Source organism: Giraffa tippelskirchi, chromosome 10 (genome assembly GCF_054371585.1).
Source record: "Giraffa tippelskirchi isolate mGirTip1 chromosome 10, T2T-mGirTip1v1.2.pri, whole genome shotgun sequence".
NCBI classification, from domain to species: Eukaryota; Metazoa; Chordata; class Mammalia; order Artiodactyla; family Giraffidae; genus Giraffa; species Giraffa tippelskirchi.
The window spans coordinates 130,640,228-130,653,102 of NC_137284.1; the positions used below are offsets into that span (position 1 = coordinate 130,640,228).

General features: G+C 38.2%; 1 protein-coding gene across 5 annotated transcripts in view; it reads right to left on the bottom strand.

Moving 5' to 3' along the window:
* Positions 1-12,875, bottom strand: part of AASS (aminoadipate-semialdehyde synthase) — a 63,412-nt gene that overhangs the window by 47,737 nt on the left and 2,800 nt on the right. For 4 of the 5 annotated variants that reach the window (XM_081535356.1, XM_081535362.1, XM_081535357.1 and 1 more), the window contains exons 2-4: positions 7,778-8,002; positions 3,929-4,105; positions 1,185-1,269 (exon numbers count right to left, since the gene is read on the bottom strand). In XM_081535356.1, coding sequence (XP_081391482.1) covers positions 1,185-1,269; positions 3,929-4,105; positions 7,778-7,987 — 472 coding nt within the window. In that variant the 5' untranslated portion in view covers positions 7,988-8,002. Of the gene's footprint in view, positions 1-1,184; positions 1,270-3,928; positions 4,106-6,052; positions 6,260-7,777; positions 8,003-12,875 lie in introns of all 5 variants that reach the window. The other variant, XM_081535361.1, reaches the window with a different exon arrangement.

A 12,875-nucleotide genomic window follows, 5' to 3' on the forward strand; every position in this document is an offset into this window, starting at 1 on the left:
TAAAGATACCCATGCATCGCAACAAAGACCCAATGCAGCCAAAATATAAATAAATAAAGTTAAAAAAAAATGTGGCTTCTCTGTCTCTTTTCTTAAAAATTAATCTAACTGGAAATTTATCAAATTTATTGATTTTTTAAAAAAATAGCCAGCTTTTAGTTTCTGCTTTCTTCTTTTCTAATAAAAGCATTAAATGCTATAAATTTCCTTCTAAACACCACTTTACCTGCATTCAACAAATTTTGGTGTGCTGTTTTAATTTTTCATTCAATTAAAGATATTTCCTAGTTTTTCCTGTGAGGTCTTCTGTACTCATGGCTTATTTTAAAAAACATGGTTTATCTTCCAAATATTGGAAATTTTCTAGATATCTTTGCATTATAATCAGTTCAGTTCAATTCAGTCGCTCAGTCATGTCCGTCTCTTTGCGACCCCATTATAATACCAAAGTCAATTTTATTATAGTCAGAGCACATACGCTATGATTTTTAAACTTTTGAATTTATTGAGAATTGTTTTGTGACCCAGCACATGGCCCATCTAGGTGGATGTTCCACATGACCTGAAAGGAATGTTTATTCTGTTCTGCAAGTTGCTAGGTGGAATGCTGGGTGCTCAAGAACTGTCACTGGTGTCACGGTGGTTGACAGTGTTTTGTATTCTGTACCTTACAAATTTTCTGTCTACTTATTCTGACAACCACAGACCTTCAAGCAGTCTAACCTGATACAAAGTTATAAGATGTAGTGTTTCTCAGCTAAAGATGGTTCAAAGTACTAGCCTGGACAAAAATCGAGTGTTAATTTCCCCCAAATTCTACCTCTTATCCTTGTTAGACTGCTCCTCCATTGGTTCCTGTCTCCACATCTTCCCTCTCCCATTTCACCCTTTCTTCCATTCTTCAAATTTCTCATCACCAAACTGACCTCTCTTTCCAGCTTCCATACAGAAAAATTCCAAGCCTATCCATAGCTCTTGTCCTTCTCTCTGTTCCTTTTATCTTTGTAATAAATGCAGTGTCTCATTTTATTCCCCTGATATTCATCATCCTTGCTCACACCTCCCATGTTTATTTTTATTGGTGGAAATGAACACTCCCATCCCCTTGCCACAGAAAAGAGAAAACACAGGTACTTCCCAGGCAAATTTAGAAAGTGAGTGATGTAACAGCGTTGGATACCTACCTGCCACACCTGCCCACTGTCCAAATGCCACAACCCGTATTCCTCTATGATCCACCATTTTCTCATAATCAATAAGTCGGATTTCCTGAAGAAATGATAAAAAACTTCTAAATCATCCAGCTTAATATCAATGGGTAGAACACATATATGAGCAAGTGAGTATTTCACATTTTTCCCTCTTGTAAAACATATCTTGACTTGTTAACAGAAGTCACCGTGAGGTGCACCAGGAAATATTTAGAAAATGCTGGGTCACAAACCAAGGATAGGTTTGTGATAAGAAATGAAAGAATGCTCCTAGAAGTATGCTAATGGCCCTTGATGGCAGGCAATAAAATAACAAAGGCATGACATCTTTTAACTTTTAGCCCAGCACCATCAACCAATATTTCTACATAATGCCCCACTCATCCTCACATCCTTCCCTCTAGTCTCAAAAACAAGTCCTTCCTGAGACTAATCCCTGTGAGCTAGATCTCAACTTTTTTCTGTGTCTTCCAAGACCACTCTTGAACTTATTCTCATTCTTGCATTGTCTCTGTTTACTGTGTTCTTCCCCTCAGCCGTTCTAAATATGCCCAAGTCTCCCTTCCACCTTAAAAGTGACAACAAAACACCCTCTCAGGTCCATACACACCAATCTAACTCATTTTCTCTCTTCCTCTCTCTTTCTCTTCTTCTCTCTCTTTCTGACTCTCTTAGTATCTCTTTCTCTTTCTGTTTTCTCTCTCCAGGCTTTCGCAAGTACGCTTTATTTAAAAAACAACAAAGCTGCCTGTTTTTTACTTCCTCATTGTCACTAAAATCATATCCTTCACCTTTCCTTGGGAATCTTCCCTTTCTCTTGGAAATTTCCCATTAATTCATGCTTAAAAGCTACTTACACATTGTAATTATAGAATTGCTTAAATAATCTATTTATTTCCTCAAAGATACTATAATTTTTACCATGTCCATGTATTCAAGAATATTTAATATTCATCCAACTCCAAGTAATTTCTTACAAAAATGTTGCCCAAAAGCAGCCCTGCTGGGTCTGTTTTTATTAATTTTCTTGAAATGAACAAAAGTTCATACAACAAAAAAAAGTTTCTGAAGTACTTTTTGAGTAGTTTATCTGCTTAAGGTGAAACATTCTTCTTATTATTTTCATTAATTAGTTTTTTAATTTGTTCTTTTGAAACACTGCAAATTAACTGTAGTCTCTGTTTAGTGAATTTGAAAATAGTAAGAATATATTCTGGATGCCTATATAAAATATATTTTCCTCTACTGCTTTTACTGTTCATGAAATTCTCCTGTCCTCTGCCTACTGTCAAATGCTAGTTTCTAACGGTCTAATATATTTACTCCAGGACTTAGACCTTGGACTTCTCCATCCACACTTACTCCTTACCCTCTTCCAATCTCATGGCTTTAGATACCTTCTAGTCTCTGACAACTGTGTATCAGGAGGAGCTGGCTTCCTGAACTACAGATTCACATTCAATGGCCCACTCAGCTTCTCCTCTTCAATGTCTAATGGACAAATTAAACTCAACAGGCCCTAAACCCAACCTTTGATCCTTCCATACAAGCCCATTCTTCTGGCAGTGGCATCATCTCAATCTAAGGCAAACTCCTTTAAGTTACTGAAACCAAAATCTTAGAGTCAGCTCTGACTCCTCTCTTTCTCTCATATTCTACACACTTCATCAGTGGCTCCTGTGGGCTCAGACCTCTAAAATATATGCAGGATTTGTCCATGTGTCACAACCTCTGCTTCTGCCACCATCATTGGCAGCCTAGCATCTGGACTAGTCTAGACTAACAGTCTCATTAATTTTGTTCTCCTCCTCTCACTTGCAACTATTATTCACGCAGCAGGCAGAAAAAGCATCTTGGAATATGATTTTCTCTAACCCTCCACTCAAAAAGACTGTCAGGGCTTTGTATTACTATTCTCTTAGCTTAGCAGACTTTGCCCAGATGGGTATGGCTTGATCCTTCATCTCCAAAGGTTTGCTCAATTCCAACTTAGCGATGAGGCTCTCTCTAGCCATCCTATTTAAACTAGCACTGTCACCTCCCCCAGTGCCCAGCACTCCTTTTTTTCTACATTTATTTATCATCTGTCTCCTTCCACTCAAATATAAGCTCTGTTCATTGCAGTAATCAATGTCAGATACAGTGTAGGCACTTGGCAAACACTTACTGAGTGAATACTCTGTAATTTAAAGAGATACTAGTTTTTCCACAGTATTAATATATCAAAAAAAAGTTTTTTTCCCTTATGAATAATGTAAAAATAAATGTAAAAATAGTCTCCAGTCCAGTTTTGCTACTACAGAGCGACTCAGTCAAATTGCTTCACCTCTCTGGCCTCCATCTGAAAAATTAGGGTGGTGGGTTGTATGATCCCTAAGGTTCTCTTCAGCTTTAAAATTCTGCTCGGTAATATTTGACCAACTAACCTTATAAATTAATAATCATTTGGGACAAATGCTTCTATCATTCTTTCCATTTTAGAATACCAAAGGAATGAAATATGTTTGACTCTTCTTATTACGAACCTGCCCTGCAGAGGAGCCCTAACAGCAGCAGAACTATTCAAGCACTATCTTACAGATCATCTTTCCTGTTAAGGTGAATAACATGATGTATTTCCTAGATGCTAAAAGAAAACTAAAACTCCACTTGACAGTTAAAAGCAAAAACAAAAAAAGTTTCAGTGTTAATATTTATGAATATTGGCCACTAAATACCTGTTTTAGGATCTCATCCAGCAAACCCATATTGGCCTCCTGAGCCTTTATTGTGTGGGAGAAGAATGCGTAAGTCTTCTTGGGCATTAATTTTTCCTCTGGTGGTCTTTTAACTCCCAAAATTAGACAAGCTTCAGAAATATCCTCCTGGAGAATGCCACCAGCTTTGACATATTCCTGGGAATGAATTTTGATTGAAAGTTATTCCCCTGATTTGTTGTATTCATATTTTCTTTACTAAATAAATTTAGCAGTTAAAGACACAACCTTTTGAAAGAATAAAACATAGGAACAAATAATGGAAAAACTACTTCTAAAATAAATTCTTCTAAAATACTTATAAATTAAAATTCTTACTTGGTGATTAAAGATGAATTTAACATGTTTGACTTTTGCAGCAAAAACAAAAATCAGAAAATTCAGCACATAATTTTATTTGAGAACAGTTAATAGCCACTCGGAGAAGGTGATGGCACCCCACTCCAGTACTCTTGCCTGGAAAATCCCGTGGACAAAGGAGCATGGTAGGCTGCAGTCCATGGGGTCGTGAAGAGTCGGACACAACTGAGCGACTTCACTTTCACTTTTCACTTTCAAGCATTGGAGAAGGAAATGGCAACCCACTCCAGTGTTCTTGCCTGGATTATCCCAGGGACGGGGGAGCCTGGTGGGCTGCCGTCTGTGGGGTTGCACATAGTCGGACATGACTGAAGCGACTTAGCAGCAGCAGCAGCAGCAGCAATAGCCACTAGCATACTAGAACACGTGATTTAAATATACTTGTAAAATATATTTTTTTCAACAAGGCTGTGAAACATGAAGTGCTAAATAGTAATTTATTGTTTTTATTGTTTTTTAGTCGCCAAGTTGTGTCTGACTCTTTGCAATCCCACAGACAGGAGTCTGGCAGGCTCCTCTGTCTGTGGAATTTCCTAGGCAAGCATACTGGAGTGAGTTGCCATTTTCTTCTCCAGACGATCTTCTTGATCCAGGGATTGAACCCATGTCTCCTACATTGCAGGTGGATTCTTTATCACTGAGCCACCAGGGAAGTCCAGTAATTTATTACTTGAGTATATTTTTAAAAGAAAGACATATATTTGCAACATTTTCTTTTCTTTCTTTTTTTGGGGAGTGGCGTTCAATTAGTATTTATTATTGTCTTACTCTGTACAGTGGATTGTGATAGAGATGAGATAAAACCCAAAGATGGACAGACAAGGTCACTCCTGTAAAGGAGCTCACAAAATATTGTAGAAAGAATCAGAGGCACAATGTATTAGGTTGAATTCAAAAGAATAGTATGATTATTCTTACTTAATATGAATAATCATTACTTAATGATAATTACTATGATTATTAATAATCTAAATGATATATTAATTTAACAGACATTGAGATAACTCCCAGGAGAGATGATCATAGAAATATAGAAATTTAAATTAATCTAAAAGGCTGAGTAGGATCTGGAGGAACAGAGATAGGAAATACAGGGTGTTAATACCAGCAAGAGGAATTGAAGAAACACATACAAATATGGAAGTGGGAAAGTAAGGAGATGTATAGGGCATAATAAGTGAATCAATTTAGAAAAGTAGACTGAATATTATCATGGTGAATATGAGCTTTCTTGAATAAAAATTATAATCATTGATATTTATTAATAAATTACTATATGCTTTACTAAGCTCTTTGGGTGAATTATTTAATTCTTAAAACTCCCATAAGGTAGATGCTATTATTATCCCTATTTTATCAATGGGAAACCAGAGTCTTACACATTAAACTTAGATTTCATAACTAGTACATAGAGGCAATAAAGAATTATTTCAGATTTTTAAATAAAGGGATAGCATGATCCAGGAAGAATTTTTAAAGCATCAGAGGTGGCAATTAAATAAAATGAAGATAAATCTAGTTAGGAATCTACTTGAAAGGAAAGCATAAATCTAGAGGAGAGACAGTAAAAGTAACAAACATGTTCTCATGTCTGGTTTCTCTGAAAACAATCTGTCCATTTATAGTAGACTGGTTAAATACATCATGATAAATCAGAGATCAATAATAACAGAGTCATTACTACACAGACATTAAATAGAATGAAGCTGATTTCTATGAACTGACATGGACAGATTTCCAGGACATGCCTTCAGTTCAGTTCAGTTCAGTCGCTCAGTCATGTCCAACTCTTTGTGACCCCATGGACTGCAGCACACCAGGTTTCGCTGTCCATCACCATCTCCCAGAGTTTGCTCAAACTCCATCCATCGAGTTGGTGATGCCATCAAACCACCTCATCCTCTGTCATCCCCTTCTCCTCCTGCCTTCAATCTTTCCCAGCATCAGGGGATATGCCAAAGAACAAAGCAAGGTGTGAAAGAGTATATACTGTATACAAGGTTCTGTATAAGATTGAAAGGAAAATAAGAAAACACATACACACATTTTTGTAAGAAGAAACAGGAATGATAGATCAGAAACTAATGAAAACAGTAGCCTACAAGGTAGATAGGAATGGGATGTAGGGAATTAATATAAGAGCAAGACTTCTCTGTGTTGTATCTTTTTATATGGCTTTAATCTTTAAAGGGGCTTCCCTTGTGGCTCAGCTGGTAAAGAAACCCCCTGCAATGCGGAAGACCTAGATTCGATCCCTGGGTTGGGAAGATCCCCTGGATAAGGGAAAGGCTATCCACTCCAGTACTCTGGCCTAGAGAATTCCATGGACTGTATAGCCCATGGGGTCTCAAAGAGTCGGACACGACTGAGTGACTTTCACTTTCACTAGGTAGCTCAGCACTAAAGAATTCACCTGCAATGCAGGAGATGCAAGCTCAATCCCTGGGTGGGGAAGATCCCCTGGAGAAGGAAATGGCAACTCAATCTAGTATTCTTGCCTGGAAATCCCATAGACAGAGGAGCTAGAGGGCTACAGTCCATGGGGTCGCAAAAAGTCAGACACGATTTAACAACTGAAAAACAGCAACAAAATCTTTAAAACTTATAAATATTTAACTTATTTAAAAAATAAAACTAAATCAAAAAGAATTTAAAAGCAAATATTAAAATTTTATAGAAACAAAAACCAATAAAATCAATTGGATATCACATTGACATGTAACCACATAGAAAAACTAGTTCAGATATGTTTTGAACACAGCACTCTGAATATTCTTTGTGAGATGCATTCTAAAGGCAAAAAAACACGTTCTTCTAAGAAATATTAAGCTCTATTCAGTATCCTCTTATTGAGGACAGAGGATGAGATGGTTGGATGGCATCACTGACTCAATGGACATGAATTTGAGTTGGTGATGGACAGGGAAGCCCGGCATGCTGCAGTCCATGGGGTTGCAAAGAGTCGGATACGACTGTACTGAACTGAACTGAACATTATATTAGTTTCAGGTGTATACATTACAAAAGGATCACCACAATAAGCCTAGTTAACAATAAACCTAGTACTGTTCTAGATTAAAAGAACTAAAGATACATAATAATAAATTCAATGAACCTTATTTAACCCTTGCTTAAAATAAAAACCATAAAAGACATTTGGGACAATGGGGAATTTGAAATGGGTATGTGTGATGATCTTGTGGAATTATTAATTTCTTAGCTGTGAAAATGAAATGACAGTTATGTAGGAAGATGATTTATTCCTAGGAAATACATACTAAAGCATTTAGAGATAAAGTGTCATTGTCTGCAGCCTATTTTCAAATGGCTCACAGAAGAAAAACCACATGCGTGTCCCTAAAATAAAAATAAAAGTTAAATCTGTGCCCTGTAATTTTCATACATAGAGTCATTTCACTCTCACATATCTTTACAAATTGGAAATATTACCTTATCGTGAATGGCTCGCCGATTGGAAGGCTGTATTAAGACTTTGTATCCCAGGTTGGTGATCCCTTTGACGTGCCGGGGAGCCAGAGGAGCCCGCCTTTCCCAGGCATTCACATCCTCCCGCCTCAAGGCCATCACCGCCTTGTGGTGAAGCCCTCTGGAGAGGCTGGGGCTCAGCCTGCCCAGTTTGGTTCTGGACACTCGTAGCATCTTGAAACCTAGTGACTGTAAAGACATTGTAAGAGCAGGACAACGAAAGGCAGGAGGGCTCACAGGTCAGTTCTGGTCTCCTGAGAAATCTGCTGTAAAATCCAACCAACCCAGGTGGTAACAGATTCAAGGTGGAGAAGGGAGAGGGAAACCCTGGATGACATTACAGTGTTCCTTTACCCAACCAAAACTGAACTTTCACAAACAAGGTAAATCCAAAATTAAAAAACAAGAAGTTCCAGGCACTGACAGGACACTAACCAATATTTGCTGTGTCAAAATCATGTTTTAAAAACATGTTTTATCAAACCATACATTCAGCACAAAGGTTTTAAGCAAGTTAATCTAAAATAAAATACAGGAAGATCATTTATATCAATTTTAACGAGGAAAAATTTAGAATCCTTTCATAATGTACAAGATGCTTGACAATCTAGCTCCAGCCTCTTTCCAGTTTAATCTCTGATCGTTTCCTAACCTAGTTCTACTCAGTGTGTTTTACAGCCTGTTGTCAGTCACTGAACTGCTTTTTACTGGTCCAGGATGATATGTATGCAGAAATAGAAAGTAAGCACTTAGAAATCTTTATATGACAGGATCACTTTTTCTCGTAATTCATTGGTACTGAGTTTTATAAAAGCATTGGTCCTGGCAGATTGGAAACTTAAGAAAACAGAACAAACAGGTTTTCGCCACAGGTGTTAGAAGCTGGAAAGCATACCCCTAAACCCTGCCCCACCCGACACCCCTCAGCCTCACTTCACTGAGCCTGTTGTTGCTTTTTGCCTTTCCAACCTGTCCTCTACCCTACCAGCCCTCTCTGCTATTACATTAAACCCAGACCTGTCTTAATCAGTTCTCTAACTGCTGTCCCAGATTATATAACTGTATTCATTTGTTCAATTAAGAAATATTTACAAGAGGCTTACTCTGTGTCAGCACAGAGTAAATTGTACAAAAAATTTTAAAGCATAAATACTAAACAGTTTTCTGTCCCTCTTCAAATGGGAACCTAAACTTAGTAGTCAGAGGTTATTTCAGATCATTTGGATGCTAAACCTCAGTTTTCTATGTTTAAGGTTGGCATCAAAATATAGATACTAAATGATCTTACATCTTCTAGAGATTCCCTAGCATATAGCAAAATTCTTATGGAACACATTTCTGTTACATCAGACTGCAATCTCTAAATCAGACCCACCTGAAAGAGAGGGAAGCTTTGTCCAAACAATGGAACACACAAGTACATTTCCTAGAGGCAAACTACTTATCACCCTAGATAGAAAATTTGTAGGATAACTCACAACACAGAGTAAAAGAATAAAGCAAATAGCAAGGAGTCCAGCTAAGAAGGCTTCAGAAGAAGAAGGGCAGGGAAAGAAAACACAGCAAGTAAACGGTCTGATCACGAGTTCAGGCTAATTTTTACTCAAGCCAAATACAGATGATCGACATTTCAGTCAAAGACTGTTACATACTCTAGCTAAGGCTTTGGTTTATACACATAGCTTTGTTTTTAAACAGACCATGTTAAGTCCAAGCCCATAACAGTTATTCTCCCTCAAGCCAAAGGAAAATCTGCAACATCTCATAGAACTTGCACGCGTATGTTTACGAATGAAATCAGTTCCAAAGACAAGTGATTCTTCTCAACATACCGACAAGCCCACAAATGGTCCCATCTTCCCAGCAGGGGTTATATCTCCCATACCATGGGTGACTAAGTGACCCTAATCTTCTATACTTAGTAGCAGTTCTTGGCACAAAGATTCAGAAACCTATCCAAATAATTCAGTCTCTCTCCTCAGCCCAAGTCTGATTTATAACCACAGCTTCCCCTTTCCCAGAAACACTCTTCTGCCTTCTCCTCTTCCTCCATACCTCCTTTGTTTGGAGTCAAGCGTATGGTGTGGGAGCAGAGACACAGGCACATACACTCACGTATTACACACATACGTGTTTGCAGAGGCAGACTTTCCTGGGGAAGAGGAAATGAAAGTAGCAGAGGCTGACCTTCTCTGTTTTATTTAGGAAACTACTTTCACTTTTTGTAGGGAATTCTTTAATCCCAATACCCAACACTTTGTTTTTAAAGAAACAGAACAATAGTTACCACTGATTTAACATTATATGTCAAGCACTATGCTGAGCACTTTATAGACAGTATTTCATTTCCTCCTTGTCTAATTAAGCAGATACTATTATTCTGGTCATTTTACGGATGAAGCAACTGAAGTGAAATCCGACTAGTATGGTTGCTTTTAAGCCAGAGCAGAATCCCTAGGTTAACAGTTAACGCTAGGGATTCTTCTTCACCAAAGCCTGCAAATCCACGCCTCTTATATCTGACACAAGTTATTCCTGCCAGCTCAATTCAGAAAGAAATCAGATCCATATGGTATCGACTATATGACCAGTTCTCCCACAGCATGAGGTGCCTCCATCAACCCCTTTCCTACATGTCACCAAAAATCCATGCTGAGTCCCAGCCAAGGTAAATTTTAAGTTTCTGGATGCTTAGTAAGTAGATGATTGTAGAGAGTCTGATTATATTAGTAACTGCTTGAGCCTTTAACCTTGGTCTCAAGTATAGAACTTTCTGGGACCAACATTCATTTCATTCTCAGGTCATCAAGAAATATGTAACAGTGAGAATTTCTGAATTGCTCCAAGATAGAGTATGCACAGAGTCGGACAAGACTGAGCAACTGAACTGAACTGAGGGTATTATGACTCATTAGAAAAGACCCTGATGCTGGGAAAGATTGAAGGCAGGAGGAGAAGGGGACGACAGAGGATGAGATGGTTGGATGGCATCACTGACTCTATGGACATGAGTTTGAGCAAACTCCGGGAGATAGTAAAGGACAAGGAAGCCTGCAATGTAGTTTATGGGGTTGCAAAGAGTCAGACAGGACTGAGCAACCCAACAATAAAATACAAAACAGAATTAGGCTTGGCCCCTTCTAATTTCTGATGCTTTCATTGGGACATGTAAAAAGTATTACACATTCTTTATTAAAGAAAATTTAAGGCCATATCATCTATCTCTAGCCCCCAAATCAAAAATGTGCTCTTTGTCCATATATTTTAGATCTTTGAAATAATTCCACTAGAATACAATCCAGTGACTCAAACTAAAACCACCAAATCACAGGGGGAGATTTCTCAGTGTCAAGTTATTTGCATACAGTCAGGCATACATTTTGGTTAAATTTAGAGTGACTAAGGATGTAGTAGCCTTCAGTTGACCAAAATAAATAGACAGTGAGAAATGTAAAGGATTTATACCCTCATTTTGAGTTTATTCAAAACATGCAAGTGTCTTTAAAAAGCCACAATGGAACTCCCCTGGTGGTTCATTGGCTAAGACTCCAAGCTCCCAAGGCAGGGGGCCCAGGTCTAATCCTTGGTCAGGAAACTAGACCCCACATGCCACAACTAAAGATCCCACATGCCACAAAGAAGATGGAAGATCCCGTGTGCTGCAACTAAGACCTGGCACAGCCAAATATATAAATATATTTTTTAAATTAAAAAAAAAAGCCATAGTTTCCCAGGAAGCCCTGATACAATAAAGGCAAGCAATTGCATGACCATGAGTCTTGGCCCACACTACATATTTGCCATCCAGACCATAATGATCCTGAAGAGGTTCAAAAGTGTTCCAAATTAACAGAACACCTAGTGATAGCCTAGAACTCCTCCAAGTACCTCCCAACCCCAAGGCTTGCTAGAACGAGGCTTGAACATGAACATGAATGAGGCTTGAACGAGGCATGAACATGAGGCTTGAACAACACTGTCCTCCATACTTCAATTTGCATAGCTATATTCTTTTAATGTTAAACTGGTTACAAAATGAAAGTGAAAGCGAAGTCTCTCAGTTGTGTCCGACTCTTTGGGACCCCATGGACTGTAGCCTACCAGGCTCCTCCATCCATCCGTGGGATTTTCCAGGCAAGAGTACTGGAGTGGGTTGCCATTTCCTTCTCCAGGGGGATCTTCCCAACCCAGGGATCGAACCCCGGTCTCCCACATTGTAAGCAGACACTTTTACCGTCTGAGCCACAGGGACATCCGGTTACAAAATAGTTAACTAGAAGTAAAAACAAGTAGACTTGGAGGGGGAGGAGTATCTGTTAGTGTTAATTAACCTGATCTAAGATTATCATGTGTTCTCAAGTCCATCAACTACTCAAAGTCATCCAAAGACAACATGACCTACCAGTCTCCTGGTCTCTAGCCCACAAATGTAGCTTCACTGAGATGGAATGCCAAGTTAGTTCTGAACTGGAGTCTTATCCACAATGTTTATTTGCTTAATTTGTCTCTTTGTTAAACTCTATAAATTCTTTGAAGAAATGAATTGTTTTCCTCATCTTTATATTTCCAGTGACTTCCCTACAGGAGAACTTAAATATTTGGCAAAAAGAATGAATAAATAAATGAGCAGATTTAAATAAATGTCATAAAGACCATTGAAGCCAACAAAATAAACTCATGAATAAGAACAAGGATTCATATTTACCACTGGCCCAACAAGGCTCACAAAAGATCTATCTCTTGCCAAGATCTCATAGACCAATGAATATTATGAAATACAAATAAAAATGGTATTAAAATCCAGATCTGGCTGCTGAGACATATAACTAGATATGGAACTCCTTCCTTGACTTTAATTTCATAATTCAGGCTGGAATATAATGCTAACATCCTTTTCAGCTTTAATATGCTGATTCTATTAGGTAGAGTATATAGAGGATGAGATGGTTAGATGGCATCACTGATTCAGTGGACATGAATTTGAGCAAACTCCCAGAGACAGTGAAGGACAGTCCATGGGGTCTCAAAGAGTCAGACACGACTTAGCAGCTGAACAACAACA